General features: G+C 45.7%; 1 protein-coding gene across 6 annotated transcripts in view; it reads right to left on the reverse strand.

Moving 5' to 3' along the window:
• UXS1 (UDP-glucuronate decarboxylase 1) overlaps positions 1-19,977 on the reverse strand; it is a 73,142-nt gene that overhangs the window by 26,516 nt on the left and 26,649 nt on the right. For all 6 annotated transcript variants that reach the window (XM_057742415.1, XM_057742420.1, XM_057742414.1 and 3 more), the window contains one exon: positions 11,458-11,638. In XM_057742415.1, coding sequence (XP_057598398.1) covers positions 11,458-11,638 — 181 coding nt within the window. The remainder of the gene's footprint in view (positions 1-11,457; positions 11,639-19,977) is intronic.

Genomic DNA, 19,977 nt, shown 5'->3' on the forward strand with positions numbered 1-19,977 from the left:
AGGTACACCAAAGTGAACCAGCTGTATTTATATGTATATCCCCATATCCCAACCCTCCTGTGACTCCCTCCTGCTCTCCCTATCCTGGCCCTCTAAGGCATCACCCATCATCGAGTTAATCTCCCTTTGTTATACAGCAACTTCCCCCTAGTTACCAACACAAAATCTTTTAAAATTGTTTACAATCTGTCAATATGCAAATTCATTGAAGGGGTTGATCTAATTAAGAGAAAAACCCTGTGGCTGATTTCTGACCCCCTGGAGTTTTTCAGAGTTGATAAACAGCTTTAAAAAAAAATTCTACTATGCAAACTGTAAATTAACCAGATAGTTCTCACAAAATCCTGTCAACCTCAGCTGTTCTATCTTTTCCCACTGAAAGCTCTGTAGCTAAGAGGCTGGGTCAGTTCCCGCCCATCTGCTGAAAGGCCTGGGGGCTGCAGATGGTCCCAGCAGCCCAGGGACACCTCAGTACCCCCCACTGCCACCTGAGCAAGTGGGGCTGCGCCGGGTTCCAGACAGGCCTGCAGAGTGAGGACCACCACTCGGAGCCCGCTCAGCATCCCTCCCGATTCACAGATCCCCAGTGGGGCCGCAGACACTGTCAATCAAGAAGTATGGGCTGTGACCTCCCAGCACAAATTATTCAGCACTGGTTTCACTCTTGAGGTGACAACACACACAGTGGAAAAAAGGGAAAAAAAAGACAAGAAAAAGACACCTTCAGAGTGTGAAGTTCAAAACACAAAGGCATGAGCATCCTTGCCTGTATCCTCATCCTCATCAGCACCAGCTAGATCCAGGCATCCGGGCATGTGGTTAGGACCACGCACGGTTACTGCCGGCAGCCTGGACCGTGGATTCCTAATCCCTCCTTCTGCCTCCGCAAGGGCTCCACACATGCCCTTCCTTATGATCTATCCACACATGGCCTGCTCTCTGCAGGACAGCATCCCCATCACCTACAGCACGTACAAATGCAGATTCCCAGGCAGATCCAGGAAACCTGAAACTGGAAACAACCCCTGCACGGCAGGGCTGGTGTGGGAGCAGCACTCAGTGAGGTCAGCCAGTGATGAGATGGGCTGCACACTGGGGGCTTTCTCATCCAAAGGCCATTCCATCTGATCTGTCGTGTTTTCCACCAGCGACAGCTTAGCCCCAGGGCTGCCCCCACCCACCCCAGCTGGAAGGCTAAGGCACGCCCTGTACCATTCCTTACCCTGATTTAAGCAGCACCTCCTTCCTGTGAGGCTGTCCTGCCTGTGACAGTAAGGACAGCAGCACCAGTGCCCGTCCCCGGAGGACAAAGCACCAGTCCCTCACAGAATCTTCTGGAAGGAATTAAGAGGAGGCGAGCTGGGGTGGGGGCGGGGACTTCAGAACACACGTAAATGATCAGCCACGAGAGGTACTGGGAAAATACTAAGAAACATTAATAATGGAGCAGCAGGGCGAGCCCTCACAGCCCGGGAAAAAAGCCCTCAAAGCCTGCCAACTGCACAGCACAAACTGCACCAAAAATGAACGTGACATTCAAACATCCCAGCTGGGGAAGGAAGAACAGCGTGACCATCCGTGCTGGCCACCGGCTGCCAAGTGACCCTCCCGAGACCCTGTCCCATTTACAAGGCTGTGTGCCTGAACCACAACTGGGAACACAGGAACCTCGAGAAATGAGCCTGAAAGAGCTCAAATTAACGAGAGATTAAACAGTGAAGCAAACGTGCGTTCTCCTTTTTTACATAACGTCCTTAAATAGGTTCAAAGCAGCATTCCTGGCAGGTCCGGGCATGTTATTTTTACGTTGGGGAGAGGATGGGCCCAGGGTGGGGTGGCCAAGGCACGCTGGCCCTCCTGTGAATTTTGAAAACCAACCAGCCTAACCCCAAATGAACCTCCTGTAAGTGTTTATGATGAATTCCACACATGTGACACATAAATACAGAAGGAAAAAATGGTAGAAGCTGAACAGCTTTTGAGATAATCCAAAACGACTGCTCAGAATCCATCAAAAAAATCAAGTGGAGGACTTCCCTGGTTGCTCAGTGGTTAGGAATTGGCCTGCCAATGCAGGGGATGTGGGTTCGATCCCTGGTCTGGAAAGATTCCACATGCTGCGGAGCAACTAAGCCCCTGTGCCACAAATACTGAGCCTGCATGCTGCAACTACTAAAGCCTGTACACCTACAGCCTGTGCTTCACAACAAGAGAAGCCACTGCAATGAGAAGCAATGAGAAGCCTGCACACCACAATGAAGAGTAGCCTCCGCTCTTCATAACTAGAGAAAACCTGTGCATAGCAACAAAGACCCTACAAAGTGCCAAAAAAAAAAAAAAAAAAAAAACCCACCCAAATAAACAAAAAAATCAAGTGGTATCTCCTACCAAAGGGGAAATCCACAAAAGGATAGAATGTTTTCATCTTCCCACTGATTTTTTTCTTACCAAGTTCCCGGCGTGGCCTGTGTCAAATCTCTTTCTGGTGCCAGAGCCACTTGTGGCAACACAGGACGCCTGTTCTCTGACACCAGCATTTATGATGGAAAACAGGATTTAAGAAGATACAGAACTTTTCAAAGTGTAAAAACCAAATTTCTCTTGGCACAAACAACTAAGAGTGGGATTTTGCCTTGACGTTGTATCAAATAATACTGACTTAATGCAAAGGGGAGGCTGCCTGCTCCAGAGGTCTGGATTGAGTTACCTGCCACTGTGGCCTCACCTACCTCCTACAGGAGACACTCCCCAGTCCCGGACCATGATAACAGCTGGCCAGGCTGCACCCACAGTGCCTGGCTTCCCCAGAGAAATACGAAGTTAAACAGAGGGTCTCTGAGATTCATGGCCTTTGCATTCTATGTTTACATTTGCAACATACACTGAAAGTGAGAAAAATTCCTAAACTGTAATTCTACAGAAATACTCTAATCTGAGGGGCACTCCTCAAATGTTGACATAAACACGGACCCAATGCACTCAGCAAACATCGTTTTGGTCACACCTCTTAACTTCACCTGGGGATCTGGGTGCTGACAGCCACCTCTCCTACCCCCACCCCCAGCCCTGGGCCCTCCCTGGGATTTCCCCGCCTGGTAGAAGGCAGTAATAGAAAGGGCGCCAGGTACTGGTTTCCATCCCTGAAAAGTAGGGATAACTGCCTACCTGACACACGTGTTCAAAGAACTAAATGTGTTCATCACAGAGATGAGAACGGTGCCTGGGATGCGGCCAGTGCCCATCAAACATCACTAGCGTCACCTGATCCCCTGAGTTCCTAGACATCCTCCCACAGCACTGAGAGGTCCAGGATGCAGGTCCCAAGATGCAGAAGGCTCTCTGCCTGTTTCCATCTCTACAGAAATGTTGCCTGTGCAGAGGGGGGACAAGCTGGCCAGGAAAGCTTTGGGGAGGCACAGGCTACACACGTCCTAAGATGACGACAATGGTGACTTCACGTGTCCTGGGTGCTTCCTGGAACAGGTCCATGATGGCCGCGTGTGGCAAACAAGTCACACACCCAGCAGCACTGGAATAACGAAGACTGTACTATGTTCACACGATGGGGAGATGCTGACAACACAGTGTTGAGGGGAAAATGTGCCTTTGTAAAAAGATCTGGTACAGCTACATAACAGAATACTAACGCAGCTGACAAAAAATTAATAATAAATAATGGAGTAGCACTGTATGAATGATACAGAAAGATCACCACGATACGAAAGCAAAAAAAAAAAAAAAAAAAAAAGATTCAGAGCAAAACAGAAAATGCTTCCTGTACCACAGGGGAGAATTACGAACACCTATGTGTGTTAATTGGGTCACATAAAGAAACTGCAGATGTACAAAGAAATGTTAAGAGCAGTTGCCTGAGATGAGTTGGGACCTGGAGAGATTGGAGATAGAGACAAGAGGAATATCTTTTTAACTTTTTTTTTTAATTTAAATTGAACCATATAACTATTTTTTTTAGATTAAACTTAAGCATAAGTTTAATCTAAAAAAAATCACATTTAATAAAATGATTGGATATTAACAAGAACAGAGTATTTCTGGTTAAGAGGATTCATTTTCTGTTTTTTCATACTTCTTCAAATTTTCTGTAGCATGCCTTACTTTCATCACCAGGAAAGAACTGTCATTTGAAAAGATAGAAAAAAAATTAAGATTGTCTATGTTATTCTTTATCAAATACATAAATGAGAAATTTCTTTTACTTAGTTCACAATATTTTTAAATTTCTCTTGAGATGTCTTCTTTGACTCACGTTTTAGAAGTACATTGTTTAATCTCCAAATACTCTGTGGTTTTCCATCTATCTTTCTGTTACTAATTTCTACTTTAATTCCACTGTGATCTGAAAGTATATAATTTCTATTCAATTGTTTTCTATTTAGTAAGAAACGCAAAAGATTGTTAAGGTATATTTTCTGGGCCACAACGTGGTCAGTCTTGGTAAATTGTCCACGTAGCTTCAGAAGAATGTGTTTTCTGCTGTTGGATGAACTAGTCTGTAGATGTCCATCACCTGCTGTTGATCAACGGTGTTGTGATGAACCATGTCCTCACTGACCTTCTGCCTGCTGGATCCATCCACTCTGATGGGGGGTGTTGAAGTCCCCAACTATGTTGGTGGTTCATCTACTCTGTTCATTCCATCAGTTCTGATGCTCTGTGAAGTGCATACACAGTGAGGGCTGTGACGTCCTCTTGGAGAACTGACCCTATGTCAGGATGCACTGTCTTTACCCTGGAAACTCTCCTTGCTCTGGAGTCTAGTTGGTCTGAAGTGAAGATAGCGACCTCAGCTTTCTTCTGATTAGTGTCAGCATGGTTCACCCTTCTGCATCCCTTTACTTTTTTTTTTTTTTTACTTTTTTTATTTTTTGCATCCCTTTACTTTTAATCTATCTTTATATAGTGTGGGTTTCCTGCAGAAAACAGAGAATTGGGTCTTGTTGTTTTTCAACCTCTATGACAATCTCTGTTTTTTAACTTCTGTATTTAGACCACTAGTATTTAAAGTGATTATCAACAGACTCAAATTAATAACTATCATATTTGTAACTATTTTCTATTTGTTTCCTTGTTCTTTCCTTGTCTTCTACTTTTTCTACCTTCCCATCTTTAACTGAGCATTACATATGATCCTATTTTCTCTCATCTTTTAGCACATCAATTATTCTTTTAAAAACATCTTTAGTGGCTATTCTAGAATTTACAACATATGACTAATTGACAGGCAGTGAGGTGCCTCATATAACAGAGTACCCCCAACTCCTGTCTCTGGGGACAATGCTGTCATTCTTTCATTTATCATGAGCAGTAACCACCCGAGGGGGTTACTATTATTATTTTGAACACTGTTATCTGTTAGTTTAAGAAAAATGGAAGTTTTAATTTTACCATCACTTATTCCTTCACCAAAACTCCTTCTTTCCTTATGTAGATCCAAGTTTCAGATCTGCATCATTTTCCTTCTCTAAAGGACTTCTTCAAACACTTCCTGCAAAGTAGGTCTACAGGGGACAAATTCCCTCAAAGTCTCTTTTTTTTTTTTTAAGCTCCGCATTGGAATATAATTGCTTTACACTCTTGTACCAGCTTTTGAGGTACACCAAAGTGAATTAGCTGTATTTATACATATATCCCCATATCCCCTCCCTCCTGTGACTCCCTCCCACCCTCCCTGTCCTGGCCCTCTAAGGCATCACCCATCATCAAGTTGATCTCCCTTTGTTATACAGCAACTTCCTACTAGCTATTTTATATTTGGTAGTGTATATATGTCTACGCTACTCTCTCACTTCGTTCCAGCTTCCCCTTCACCTCCCACCCCCCCCAACCCTGTGTCCTCTAGTCCATTCTCTGCATCTGCATCCTTATTCTTGTCCTGTCACTGGGTTCATCAGTACCATTTTTTTTTTTTTGTTTAGATTCCGTATATATGAGTTAGCACACAATATTTGTTTTTCTGGCTTACTTCACTCTGTATGACAGACTCTAGGTCTATCCGCCTCATTACATATAGCTCCATTTCATCCCTTTTTATGGCTGAGTAATATTCCATTGTATATATGTGCCACATCTTCTTTATCCATTCATCTGTTGATGGGCATTTAGGTTGCTTCCATGTCCTGGCTATTGTAAAGAGTGCTGCAATGAACATTATGGTACATGTTTCTTTTTGGATTATGGTTTTCTCTGGGGATATGCCCAGTAGTGGGATTACTGGGTCATATGGTAGTTCCATTTTGAGTTTTTTAAGGAACCTCCAAACTGTTTTCCATAGTGGCTGTACCAACTTACATTCCCACCAACAGTGCAGGAGAGTTCCCTTTTCTCCACACCCTCTCCAACATTTGTTGTTTCTAGATGTTTTGATGATGGCCATTCTGACCAGTGTGAGGTGATACCTCACTGTGGCTTTGACCTGCATTTCCCTAATGATTAGTGATGTTGAGCATCTTTTCATGTGTTTGTTGGCCATCTGTATGTCTTCTTTGGAGAAATGTCTATTTAGGTCTTCCACACAAGTGTGGGTTGGGTTATTTGCTTTTTTGGTATTAAGCTGCATGAGCTGCTTGTATATTTTGGAGATTAATTCTTTGTCCATTGCTTCGTTGGCAAGTATTTTCTCCCATTCTGTCCCTCAAAGTCTTTATTTCTCCCTCACACTTGAAGGATAAATTCACCTGATAGTGAATTCTAGGCTTTTCCTTTAAATTCTTTAATTATCTCCCTCTACTCTTGTTTGCATGGTTCCTGAAGAGAAGTCTGCGTGATCCTCATCCTTGTTCTTCTACAGGTGAGGTGTGACCTCCACTTGCCTCAGCTCCTTTCAAGGTTTTCTGTTTATCTACAATTTTCTACAAAATGAATGTGTAGATTTGGGGGGGTATATCCTGCCTGACATTCTCTGAGCCCCCTCAGCCTCTCACTTGGTCCGTGTCACTAACCTCAGAAGATTCTCAGCCATTCTTACACCACACGTTTCTCCCGCTCCTTCCTTTCTTCTCCTCTGGGAATCTCCCTCTGCATGTGTTACACCTTCTGTAGTCGGCCCACAGTTCTTGGATATCCTGCTCTGAATTTTTGTTCTTTTTTCTCTTTGTTCTTGAATTTGGGCAGTTCTCATTGACACACCTTCAAGCTCCCTGACCTTCTCCTCAGCTGAGATGAGCCGATTAGAGTCCCTCTTCATTTCTGGCTCAGTGCCTTCTACTTCAGGCATTTCCCTTTGATTTTGAGTTTTCATCTCTCAGCTTCCATCACCCACCTAATCCCTGCAGAGTCCACTTTCCCATCAGCATCCTCTGCACATCAGAGGTACCTAAACAGCCCTTCTGGTAACTCCAAAGTCTCTGCCACATCTGCTCTGCCTCTTCAGACTGAGTTCGTGCCCTGGAACACGCCTGAGAGGCAGACATGCTGCACCAGGTGTAGGGGGATAAACGGGCCTCCGGGATGGGGTAGAGGCTCACTGGCTGGATGCAGGCTGCACTTGCTGCCCTGCAGCACTCAGGGTCAGAGGCTGAACCCTGTCTCTGGTGCCCTTCCTTGGTCTCCCCAGTTGTCCCCAGGTTTTCCTAGAGACTCCTCCTTACCTGGGCCTGGGCCCCGAGGTTCTGCTTCCTGTCATCCTTGGGGTCTCCACTGAGGGAGGGGGAGTGAGGCAGGGGAACCCCCACCCCTGCCCGGTCCCAGGATCAGGTCTCCTCTCTGTCGATCAGGCTCTGGGGGAAGTCCCCCCCTTGAGGGGCCTCTGGGGGAGAACAGGGTTCTCTGGGTGACTTTCAGGAAGACTCGTTTCCCCTCCCCAAGCTGGAAAGCTGATTGTCACTAACAACCTCGTGGGGATCCTGGAGGTGAAGCTCACTAAGGGGCCCCCGACCCCCAGAACTGGGGCCTGGACTCTTGGCCCGTCCACGCTGTCCCTGCCCTCGGGCAGCTCCCACTGTCCGCGGCTGCTTCCACCTCAGTTGGGGTTCTGTGTCCACCGCTGTCTCCAGCTCCCAGGTGGCAGTTTGCCCTGTGACCTCTGTCCCAGCTGGAGCCGAGAAGAGCCGCCAGTCATCAGTCTGCTCTCTTTCCTGTTGTGAGGATGGGAGGGACCGCTCCAGGCCCCCAACAGGTCAGACCAGAATCCTGAACTCTGCCTGCCCGTGAAGACACAGGCAGCTCCTTCCTCTTACAGCTCGTCTCCCCCTCAGGGCTCCCTGCTCCCTTCTGTAGCGTCTGATCAGCTCTGAGAGCCTGGTTACTGCCCGCTGTCCTATGACTCCCCAGGACCCTCTCCCGGGACAGATACCCGCCTGCGTCCACGGAGCCGTCCTGGGCCAGAGCTCAGTGACCACTGTCCTGACAGCTTGGCATCCACCCCAAAAACCATACACACCCTCTACCCGACCCTGGCTTCTCAGAAACTTCCCTGTGTCCTGCATGGATGGGCTGGAAGAATAATTGACTTTACTCCTCCCGGAGCCAGCTTGTAGGGTGGATTCAATGATGACTTACGATTTCTTCCAAAGGCAAGACTATCTATCTCAACCATCTAACCCGGACAATGCAGAGGCTCCGTCGTGAGCCCTGTGACAACAATGCTCCTTGTTTGATCGTTTCGTAATTCATCACACGAGGGGGCCCTTAGGGTCACAGTGCCGTCTCAGCCCCGACCTGAGTTACTGTACTCACAGCTCCTCTTCCGTATGGACCACCACATCCTGAGCCCAGACAAGTTACTTTCCCATTGAAAATATGAAAGTAAAATAGACCATAATGGTTACACTTTGAAAATAACAAGAGGAGGAGGCATGTGCTGAGAACTTAGTGACGCTCTGCAGGGATGCTGCCAGATCAGGTGACACCACTGCCACCGCGTTAAAACACACACCACCTGCCCAGCCCGAAACAAACAGACCAAAACACTCCTGCAAAATACTTATCAAAGCAGAACATTCCTGCTGTGCTATAAATATCGGATCAACTAAGGCTTCTTCTATTAGGAAAAAGGTACCCACAAAGAGTTATGTAGGGACTTCCCAGTGGTTAAGACTCTGCGCTCCCGGGCTTCCTAGGTGGCACAGTGGTTAAGAATCTGCCTGCCAATGCAGGGGACACAGGTCTGATCCCTGCTCCAGGAAGATCCCACATGCCACGGAGCAACTAAGCCCGTGTGCCAAAAACAAACAAACAAACAAAAAAAAATAGTAAAAAAAATAAATAAATAAACTTTAAAAAAAAAAAAAAGACTCTGCGCTCCCAATGCAGGGGGCCCAAGTTCGACCCCTGGTCAGGGAACTAGATCCCACATGCATGCTGCAACTAAGAGTTCGCATGCTGCAACTAAGGAGCTTGCTGGCTGCAACCAAATAAATAAATTAGAAAAAAAGAAAAGTTATGTAGTAAACGCCAGGTGTTTGTACTTTGTTACATACTCTCACCATACAAAAGAGGGGGAAAATAATATATCCCATCAAGCTAAGTTCAGCTGGTTAAATTCCAGCTGCAACTGGTACTTAGGGAAGAAGGGATCACCACGTTTGAAAAGCACAATTATCCCCAAACGATGGCCCTTCCACATAAGGAGCTCAGAGTCAAACTGGCATCATGTGGCAGAGTGAGGAGGGGGCCGGAGGGGTGGGGGCCAGAAGGCATCTGGAAGAAGCCTGTGCACTAGAGGGCGTGGGAGAGTGAGGGGCAGGGTGAGTCCGTTCAGAGTGTGTGTGTGTATATGTGTGTGGGTGCATGCACGTACACTCCTGCCCTCTACATGGAGTCCAGCGCCAGAAGCAGTAGTAATGGCCTAGAACAGCTTTGGTGTCAGATCTCAAAGCAGATAACTGAGTTATCACTTAGACTCAGTTTGGTTGTCTACCTTCTTCTGCTTCTTGATGAAATTAAAAGGCAAGAGCTAGAATGGGGTGGGGGTTTGCTAAATATGTACCAAAGGATTTACATCCTGATTATGAAGAACTATGTAGATTTCCATTGTGAATTAACATGTTAGAAAGTCACACCTTTTTGGTAACCAAAAAATGTACACGGAACTATGAAACCCAATCTATCAAATTAGCAAACTTTATTTTTGTTAGTAGCTTTTTAAGGTAATGCTCAAGGCTACTAACGTATTAGTGAAACAGGCACCACCAAACAACGAAGGAGACTTCTTAGTGTTTAGCACAATTCATGTTTGGACTCTTTACAGAAGGAAGTCAAATTCAAAGATATTTATAATGAAACACTGGAGACCTTTAAATGAGGGGAAGATTACATAAACCGTAGTGTATTTGTACAAGAGCACTGCTCAGTGATCACACAGGCTCTTCAGGGTTCCTCTTATAGAAGGGGAAGAGGCTTATGATGTGGGGATCGTGGGAACAGCAGATCCAACCACCGCTGCAGCGTGCCGGGGCTGGGAGTCAGCCACCCCAGGCTGTGTATGGAGCTCGGCCCCTCGCCAGCCCCAGAGCCGTTCCAGGTTCTACACACAGATGTGCAGGTGGGTGCAGTCTCCCACCCTCAGGGCTGCAGTCAGAGCAAATGAGGTCCGTGTGATCCCAGGAGGCCCGCCCCTGGGACACGGGGTCTCACTGGGTGCCTCAGACAAGCCCGAGGCCCCATATCACTTTCCTGCCTCACAGCTGTCCCAACTAAAATACTACAAACCAGGTGAAATGCACGTTCACACAGTTCTAGAATCTAAGTCTGAAAATAGGGACCCGCAGGCTGCACTTCCTCCGAAGGCTGGAGAAGGGAGCTCGCCCCCGCTCCTCCAGGGGCCCCAAGGCCACGAACGCCCACCCGCCTCTTCTCCCCAGGTGTGTCTCCTCCGTCCTGTCTCTTATGAGGACACGTCCCTGGAATCCCACCCTCCCCCACAGGGGAATTCAGGCTGATCTCACCTCCAGATCCTTAGCACTGCAGCTGCAAAGACCCTTCTCCACCTAAGGTAACATCCCCAGGTTCCAGGGGTTAAGATGTGGATGCATCTTTGGGGGACTACCATCCAACCCAGCACTGCCCCCCCAAACCTAATTCCTTTAAAGCAGCAGAGTTACCGGAGGGCTCTGAACTCCAACACAGGGCATTTCGTTATGAGCCCAGCATCCTCCATCAGCCAGCTTCCTGGAGGCTAGAAGTGATTCTTTTTTCACCCCCGGCCGGCAGGCATCAGACTGTGAGGCCGCCAGGACAGGGTGCCCTGCCTGAGCCCCCCTCAACAGCCCTCAAGGCTCAACTGCAGCAGGGCTACCACGTGACAGCAAATCCAGGCTGCCCTCTCTCTCCCATCCCAGCCATTCTGCATCACAGAGGCCGGGGTGGCACCTGAGACACGGTGCAACCGTTTCCAAAACAAGATAGGCACCCAACGTGGTCGAGGCAGTGGCATCCCGGGGACCTATCGAGGCTGCCTGCCCACCAGGTGCAGAAGAGCGCAGGGTGGCCCTCGCTCACCTTCGATGTACAGCGGCTCCACCACGTCATGGTTGATGAGCTCAAAGTTCTCGTGGCCGATCCAGTGCTCCACGTTCCTCTTCCTGCCCGTGAAGAAGTTGTCCACCACGGTCACCTCATGCCCGTCCATCATGAGCTTGTCTGTGAGGTGGGAACCCACGAAGCCCGCGCCTCCAGTGACCTGAGTATGGACAGCAGGGGAGGCGAGATGACCACCCATGGGAGGGATGTGTCCCGGTGCAGCCCCCCTGAACACGGGAGGGGTGGGGGTGGGGGGTCGTGAAGGTTCTAAAGGGCACCTCCTCTGACTCCAGAGCAGGGAGTCGAACCTTTCTAAACTTCTAGGTAGCCTGAAAATCTAAACTGCCGCCAATAAATAATACAGGAAAGTAGTAGTTACAAGTTACAAAATTTGACATTACTAAAAGGTCCTTGTTCTACAGTGGATGGGATACTGAACATCACTTACGTGGTTCTAATACTTTCAGAATCACTTTTGTAAAAAGTGATCAGCAACATTCATCTATTTGGTGAACTACCAAAAAAAAGGATGTGATATTTAACTTGGACTCAAAAACCTCATGAAGAACTAGTTTATAAGAATAAATTAATAAGCAGTAGACACTGTGTGCAGACAAAGGTCCTAAACAACTAAGTTCCACTCTTTGGTTACATAGTGTCGGGACCCAGCTGAACAGAAGTGAGGCAGCTCTGAGGGGCCCATGAGGGGCAGGAGATCGCTAATAATGTGCTTCTAAAACTTAAACCCAGCAAATGTGAAAAGGCAATTATGATTGAAAAAAATTTTAACTAATAAAAAGACTATTCCCATTAGATAGTGTCAGTGGAGGGGGCTAGATAAAGTGTATTTTGTTTTTGAAGGGTAGGAGGGAAAAGAATAAACCTAGAAGACAGATGTGTGATGGGAAACTATATTCTCTGCCCTGTCCTGCCCTTCCCTCTGCCTTCTCCTTCAAAATTCGCATTCGTGTCACCCTCCTGTTTCAAACTGAAAGAATTAACAGTAGAAAAAACACCCACTCTTTACCTACAGAAAAAGCACCTTAACCTCTAGGTCTGTGGTTTTAAAACATTTAATCTGCCATGAAGGGCTCTGTTCATAGAAATCTGATGCATAATTTCCACATTTATCGCAGGTGTGAGCAGAGCTGCTGCGGGGAGGGGGCAGATGGAGGGCGAGGGGGTAACACCAGCCCAGGAAGAGCCATCCGTCCACCGCCATCAGATGTGTGCGCGCGGATGAAAATACACATGCAAATGTTCAGAATGTACACGGCTGAGAGGCCCTGATGCGCGATAGTTTCCCGTCAGCTGCGTCCGTACCGGGAGCCCCATTCTCCGAACCCCTTTGCTTTAGAGGTGAGAACTGACACCTTGGGGGGGTGGAGTTTGGGGCCAAAAATCCCCAGATCACGAGGAATGATGCATCAGCCCAGTCCTCCTAATTTCATATTCTCTCTACCACCTGTCAACATGTCGGGTACGTCTTTTATCTGTAAGCGCTCCTACATTTTTATATGTACGCCTGAATGATGATTTGAAAAAATAATTTTCTGGAAAAATAACTGGATTTCCAATCTGGCTCATGACTAGTGCTTAACTCATAGGGTGAGGTTTCATTTTATCTTACCTTCGTTTTATTACATTTTCCCAGTTTTTAAATCGGAAAAATTACATTTTTCCTTACAAATTTTATTTTGTATGTCTCTAAAATTGTGGCCATTCTATGAATATTTCTGCAAAACATTACATCCCTTTAGAAGAAATTTAACCCCTCTTAATATAACTCTGTATCTGTATGCAAATGTTTCCTAAAATTAGACATTCTGTAACAGGCCAACTTTATCTCTGCACCTAAAATAACTGGTGAGGCCTGGGAGCCGGCAGAAACGCAGGGCATCAGATTATACAGGACCTGCCAACATTTCACTAGTCTCAGTGATGGCATAAAATTGCTGGAAGCACCTTAGCCTTTCTTAAAACAGGCTAAATTTTTTTTCTTGAGTAATTCCCTTCTATCTAAAATACTTAAGATTTATGTAACATAGCTGGGTGGTTATCAAATGTTTCTCTTAATCAATATCATCCCTTTCGGCAAGCATTTCAAATAGAAACAAAATGGGCAGAAGCTTCGCACTTAGGCGGCTTCCTCAGGAAAATAATCACCAAATGCAGGGGTACCCTTTGAGCAACAGGGAGCGAACAGTGGGGAGGGGTGACACAGGCCTCGTACACGGAACGGATCAGGCCTTGCACAGCTCTCCTTGGCTCCACAGTCCGTGACCTCAGCCCCATGTGCTGCTTGGTCTTTGGAAGCCAACAGGCAGCTAGCGGGTCCAGCTCAAGTCGGCATGCAGACTCATGCCACCCCATCCATCAGCAAAAAAAAAAAAAAAGATGTTTTTCGGAACAAACCTCTCCTTTGTGCAAAGGCTTCAACAATTACTGAAAAGGCTTTAAGTATCAGCAACCATATGCCAGCCTTGGACACCAAATGACACTGAAATGTGGCTTAGCCTATGAGGTGGCAGTTGAGTGAAAGACACTAGGCTCATTGATTGTGGTTGTGTGTAAAGTGAAATAAATTCGACAAGGCTCAGCAATGACAGGAAAACCACCCCACGTGGAAATGACAAGAACCCTCGCAAGGCTATGCAGGGTTCACACATTCACGCAGGGCCTCAGATTTTCTGATCGCTCTGACGTGTGGCCGCAGGGAGATCAGGACAATCAGCTTTTCTCTTCACTGATATATTTCTCAATTCAGGCTTAAATGCTTATGCATTTTTGATGTGATGGAAATAACCCAAAAGACGGGTGTACGACAGGCTTTAGAGTCTGCTCAGGGTACGATGTATGTAACCACCCAGAAAGGCAAGAGATCTTCTGTAGCTTCTAGAAGAAAAGGGAGATTATGGGGGGGAAACAGTTTAACACTGATTCACAAGTGTTGCTCTCGTGTTTGGTACACACAGTCCTATGAGGGAGATGGTGGCTAAGAACGGACACCCATGTCCTAACCACTGATATGCCAAGGTCACAGACAAACCAGGCACTCCCCAGACCTGGTAAAACAAGATGACCACAACTGGTGAAAATTAACTCAGCCAATATGTAAGTAAGTCTCTGGATCTTGTCCTAAGGGCATACAGCAGATGAAGAAACATTTACCTAAGGAAATCTATTAAAATTTAGTAAGAACCATGAGAGTCTGGACACCTGAGCCCCAGCCCACTCTGTCCTTCCACCCTGCACCCAGTGCAGAGCAGGTGAGAGTGTCAGCTGGGGCCAAAGACGGGGGCTCCCAGTGAAAGATGCAGCATCTCCCCAGGAAGGGCAGTGCCCCTGCATTTCTCATCCCCTACAGCCTGGACTCTTGACCCCCAAGCCTGGTGGTTGAGCACACCCTTCCTCTACCCAGCTCCCACCCCCCCCCCACCCCCCACTCAGAGTAGAAGCTCTGCCCCAGGCACAGAGGCTGTGACGGACGGGCCTCTGGTCACCCTTGCCCAGCCCCCATGTAGCCAAGAGGTGAGGCAAGAAGATCAGAGGCTACTGACTGCCCCTGCCTGGAAGCAGAGGTCACTCCCTTCTCCAGATCCAGAGATTTTTCCCTCCAGTGGCTCAGAGGTTTTTCTCTGGGGACAGAGGCAGTCAATAAAAACAGAGAGGGACTTCCCTGGTGGTCCAGTGGTGAAGAATCTGCGTTCCAGCGCAGGGGACGCTGGTTTGATTCCTGCTCTGGGAACTAAGGTCCCACATGCTGCAGGGCAACTAACCCAGTGCGCCACTTCTGAGCTCATGTGCTTCAATAACAGAGCCCACGCGCCACAACTAGAGAAGAAAAAACCTTCATGCCACAATTAGAGAGAAGCCCGCACGTTGCAATGAAAAGCCCGTGCACCACGACGAAAGATCCCACAGGCCTCAACGAAGATCCAGCACACTACAGCTAAGACCCGATGCAGCCAAAATAATAAAATTTTTAAAAATAAAAATTAAAACAGAACAAAGCTCTCCCAAAAGGAACTGACTTTATTTGGAAGAGACAGTGGGGAAGTTCAAGCACATGGGTGCTCTCAAACACAATGGAGATCTGGGTGGTAAACAATAAGGAGGAGGCTGGTTTAGCCTGCGGAATCAGGAGATCCAGGGGCCCTCCTGGGTCAGGACAAACCTCCAAGACTAGGCTCAAAGTTCCCTCTGCAAAGGGGCCAGAATTTAACTGGGTCAAACTGAGGGGCAATTTCTAATGCAAAGCTCTGATGAAAGGAGAGATCACCCCACTGGCCAGTTACCGGAGCCTAACGGCCACTGGGACCCCACATAAGGCAGACAGCTCAACAGAGTCATCAGGGAAGGACACCACAACAAGGATGCTGCTGGAACTACCATCATCCAGATGTCCACGCCTGAGGCTGCAGCCTCTGAGGAGCAGCCACCAGACCCTCACACTCCAGGGGAAACAGACATCAGCAAAGCAGACCAGCCAGGCCACTGAACAAACAAACAAGCAAACTAAAATAAAACAGGCCTTGGGTGTGGGGGGATCTGGATCCAGAGCTACTGCAATGTGCTACCGGAAAATGTCCAGTTTCCTACCCAAAAATGTTGAGACGTGCAATGAAACCGCTGCATGTGACTCGTGCACAGGAAAGCAACCAGGCAACAAAACTGCCTGTGTGTCCCAGATGACGGATTTGACAGTCTCCAAAAGCAGCCACCACAAATAAACTAAAAGAACTGGAGGAAACCAGCTTAAGGAAGTAAAGAGAGACTAAAAAGAGAAAAGTTATAAGACAGAAACAGATGGAAATTCTATGTTGACAAGCACAGAAACCAAAAAGAAAAATGCACCAGAGAGATTCAACAACCGTCTGGATCCGGCAGAAGCATGAATCAGCCAACTTGAAGCTAGACTGAGGGGGCTTATGCAACATGAAGAACAAAGAGAAAATAAGGGAAAATGAACAGAGCCTCAGACAAACATGAGATGCCAATTACCACCACCACATGCATGCAATGGGAAAAAGGAAGAAAGAGGTACAGAAATATACTCAAGGAAATAACGGCTGAAATTCCCCAAAACCGATGAAACACAGTAAGGCTCCACAAACTCGAGAGGCTCCACAAACTCCATGTAGGAAAATGTAAACATGGGTAGATGCACACACACACGTCACGCTAAAAGTGATGAAAACCAGAGACAAAGATGAAGTCTGAAAACAGCTGCCTTGGGTTAAATACTGCCCTGCAAATATATGTCCTTCTGGGAACCTCAGAATGTGACCTTATTTGGAAAAGGGACCATTGCAGGTATAATTAAGGTGAGGTCAGAGTGGAGCAGACACAGGGAGAGCAGTGCCTGGTGATGGAGGCAAAGGCTAGGGTGATGCTCCACGAGGCAGGGGGCTCGAGGGCTAGTGGCCACATTAGAGTGAAGACAAAGGCCAGGAATAATTTCCCCCAGAGCCTTCAGAGAGAGCATAGCCCCACGGACAACTAAGATTTAGACTTCTAGTGTCCAGAACTGGGAGTTCCTGTTGTTTGGAGCTACAGAGTTGGCGGAATTGTTACAGCAGCCGTAGGAAACTGGACAGGAGGAAAAGAAAATGACCCCTGAAGTGCAGGGAACCCCGAAGTGACTCACAGCTGACGTTTCATAACAAATGATGGAGAAAGCACTAGAGAGAAACTGCAGCCAAGAGTCTTACAGACACCAAAGACAACTTTTAGAGATAAAAACAGAGATATGAAATGAGAGAACTAATTGCTAGCAGACCTGCTATATAAGAAATACTAAATTCTTCAGGCTGAAGGCAAATGATCAGAGGGGAGAATAAATTGAGTAATGATAAAAGGCAATGTAATTGCCTTTTTTTCCCTTCTCCTCTTTAAAGACCAAACTATTTAGCAGAAATATGTGGACACACTTAAGGCAAAGGACTATACACTGAATGATTAAAACAATAAATTTTATGTTATATATATTTTACCACTACAACAAAAAGAAAAAGCCAATTGAACAAAATAATATGTATATAATTGTATTATTTATCCTTACAAAATACAGAAATATATTTGACAACAATAGTACAAAGAAAGTAGGTGACAGCAAAGTCGTTTGCAGTGAGAAAATGACACCAGGGACTTCCCTGGTGGTGCAGTGGTTAAGAATCTGCCTGCCAATGCAGGAGACACGGGTTCAATCCCTGGTCCAGGAAGATCCCACATGCCATGGAGCAACTAAGCCCATGCACCACAACTACTAAGCCTGTACTCTAGAGCCTGCAAGCCACAACTACTGAGCCCATGTGCTGCAACTACTGGAGCCCACGCACCTAGAGCCCAAGCTCTGCAGCAAGAGAAGCTACCACAATGAGAAGTCCATGCACTGCAACAAAGAGTAGCCCCTACTCACCACAACTAGAGAAAGCCTGTGCACAATGAAGATCCAACACAGACAAAAATAAAAATTAATTTACAAAAAAAGAAAGAAAATGACACCAAAGTTAACTCAAACCCATAGGAACAAATGAAGGAAAAGGGACTCGGTAATAAAAAAGTTACTGTAACAAATTCTATAAATATACCCTTGCTCTGTTTTATTCACTCTGCTTACTTAAAAGGTATAAACTTGTATAAAGTAATAATCATAACAATGTGTTGTTGGGTTTGTAACATGGATAGAAGTAATACACAGAACTAATGGTGCAGGGGGTACATTTCTACACCTCACTGGATCAAAGTATAAACCTGGAGCAGCATCGTAAGTTAGGGTGTACGTGATGAGCACTAGAGTAACCTGGAACAAAATAAATTTTTGAAATACAGTAAAAAAAAAAAAACCTTTAAAAGAATTCGAATCTTATATAAGAGAAGATGCAAAAGAAAACAGTAACGGAGAAGAGAGGAAGAGAAGAACAAAGATGTGATGCAAACAGAAAACACAATAAAATGGCAAAAAAAATTCAACTGTGTCGATAACAACATTAAATGTGAATGGATTAAGCAATCACTCAAAAGGCAGAGGTTGTAGCACTAGAAAACAGCAAGATCCAACCACACACTGTCTAAAGGGGACACTGTAGATGCAAAGATACAATGTGCTGAATGTAAAAATATAAAATACAGCACAGAAACAGCAATAAGAAAGATGGAGTGGCTATAATGCTCTCAGACAAAATAAACTTTAAAATGAGAAATGTCTGCGGATAAAGAGGGGGCATTTTATATGGATAAAAGTGTCAATCCATTGAGTGGATGTAACAGTTATGAACACTTATGGACCTAACAACAGAGACCCAAAATACATGAAGCAAAGTTGAAAGAATCAAAGAGGGAAACAGAATTCAGCAACAGTAACTGGAAATATCAATACCTCACTCTCGACACTGGATAGAACTACACAGCAGATTAACCAGTAACTAAAATACTTGAAAACCACGATAAGCCAGCTGGACCTAACAGGTACCTATGGAACACTCCACTCACATTCCCCTTAAGAGCACATGAAATATCCTCCAGGAGGGACCATATGCTAAGCCATAAACAAGCCTCAATAAATTTAAAAGAATTCAAAGCATACAAAGTACGTATGTTCTGTGACTACAAGGGAATGAAACTAGATATCAATAACAAAGAAATCTGAGAAATTCACAAATATGTAGCAATTAAACAACATGCTCCCAAGTAACTAATGGATCAAAGAATAAATTATAAGGGAAACTAGAAAATACTTTGAAACAAATGACAATGAAGAAACAGCATTGCCAAAACTTAGGGTTTACAGCTAAAGTAGTGAAAGTCCTAGAAAGATACAAACTACCAAAACTAATTCAAGAAGAAATGGAAATCTGAATAGATCTATCAACAAGCAATTAAATTTTTTTTTAAATTAACAAAGTGTGGATGGCTTCTCCAGTGAACTTCACCAAACATTTAAAGAAGAGTTACAGTTGACCCTTGAACAACTCAGGGGTCATGGGTTCCAAACCACCACACAGTGGCAAATCAGAGATAACTTTAGAGTCGGCCATCCACATCTGTGGTTTCACACCTGCAGATTCAATCAAACACAGATCATGTAGCACATACTATAGTGTGCATTAATTGAAAAAAAAAAAAATCCACATAAGTGCACTGGCACAGTTCAAACCCATGTAATTCAAGGGTCAACTGTAACACCAAATCTTCACAAATTCTTCCCAAAAAGTAGAAGATGAGGGAACACTGCCCCACTTATCCTATGAGGCCATTATTACTGATACAAAAAGTAGAAAAAGACATCATAAGCAAGGTAAATTACAGACCAATATCTCTTATAAACATACATAAAAATCCTCAACAAAATACTAGCAAATCAAACCCAGCAATATATGAAAAAGGACTATACACGGTAATGAGCTGGGATTTATCCTGGGTACGCAATGTTGGTTGCACAGGAAGAGAAGGAAACTTCCTCAGTCTGATGAAAGGCATCTCTGAAAACCCACAGCT

The sequence above is a fragment of the Hippopotamus amphibius genome, chromosome 7 (genome assembly GCF_030028045.1).
Source record: "Hippopotamus amphibius kiboko isolate mHipAmp2 chromosome 7, mHipAmp2.hap2, whole genome shotgun sequence".
NCBI classification, from domain to species: domain Eukaryota; kingdom Metazoa; phylum Chordata; class Mammalia; order Artiodactyla; family Hippopotamidae; genus Hippopotamus; species Hippopotamus amphibius.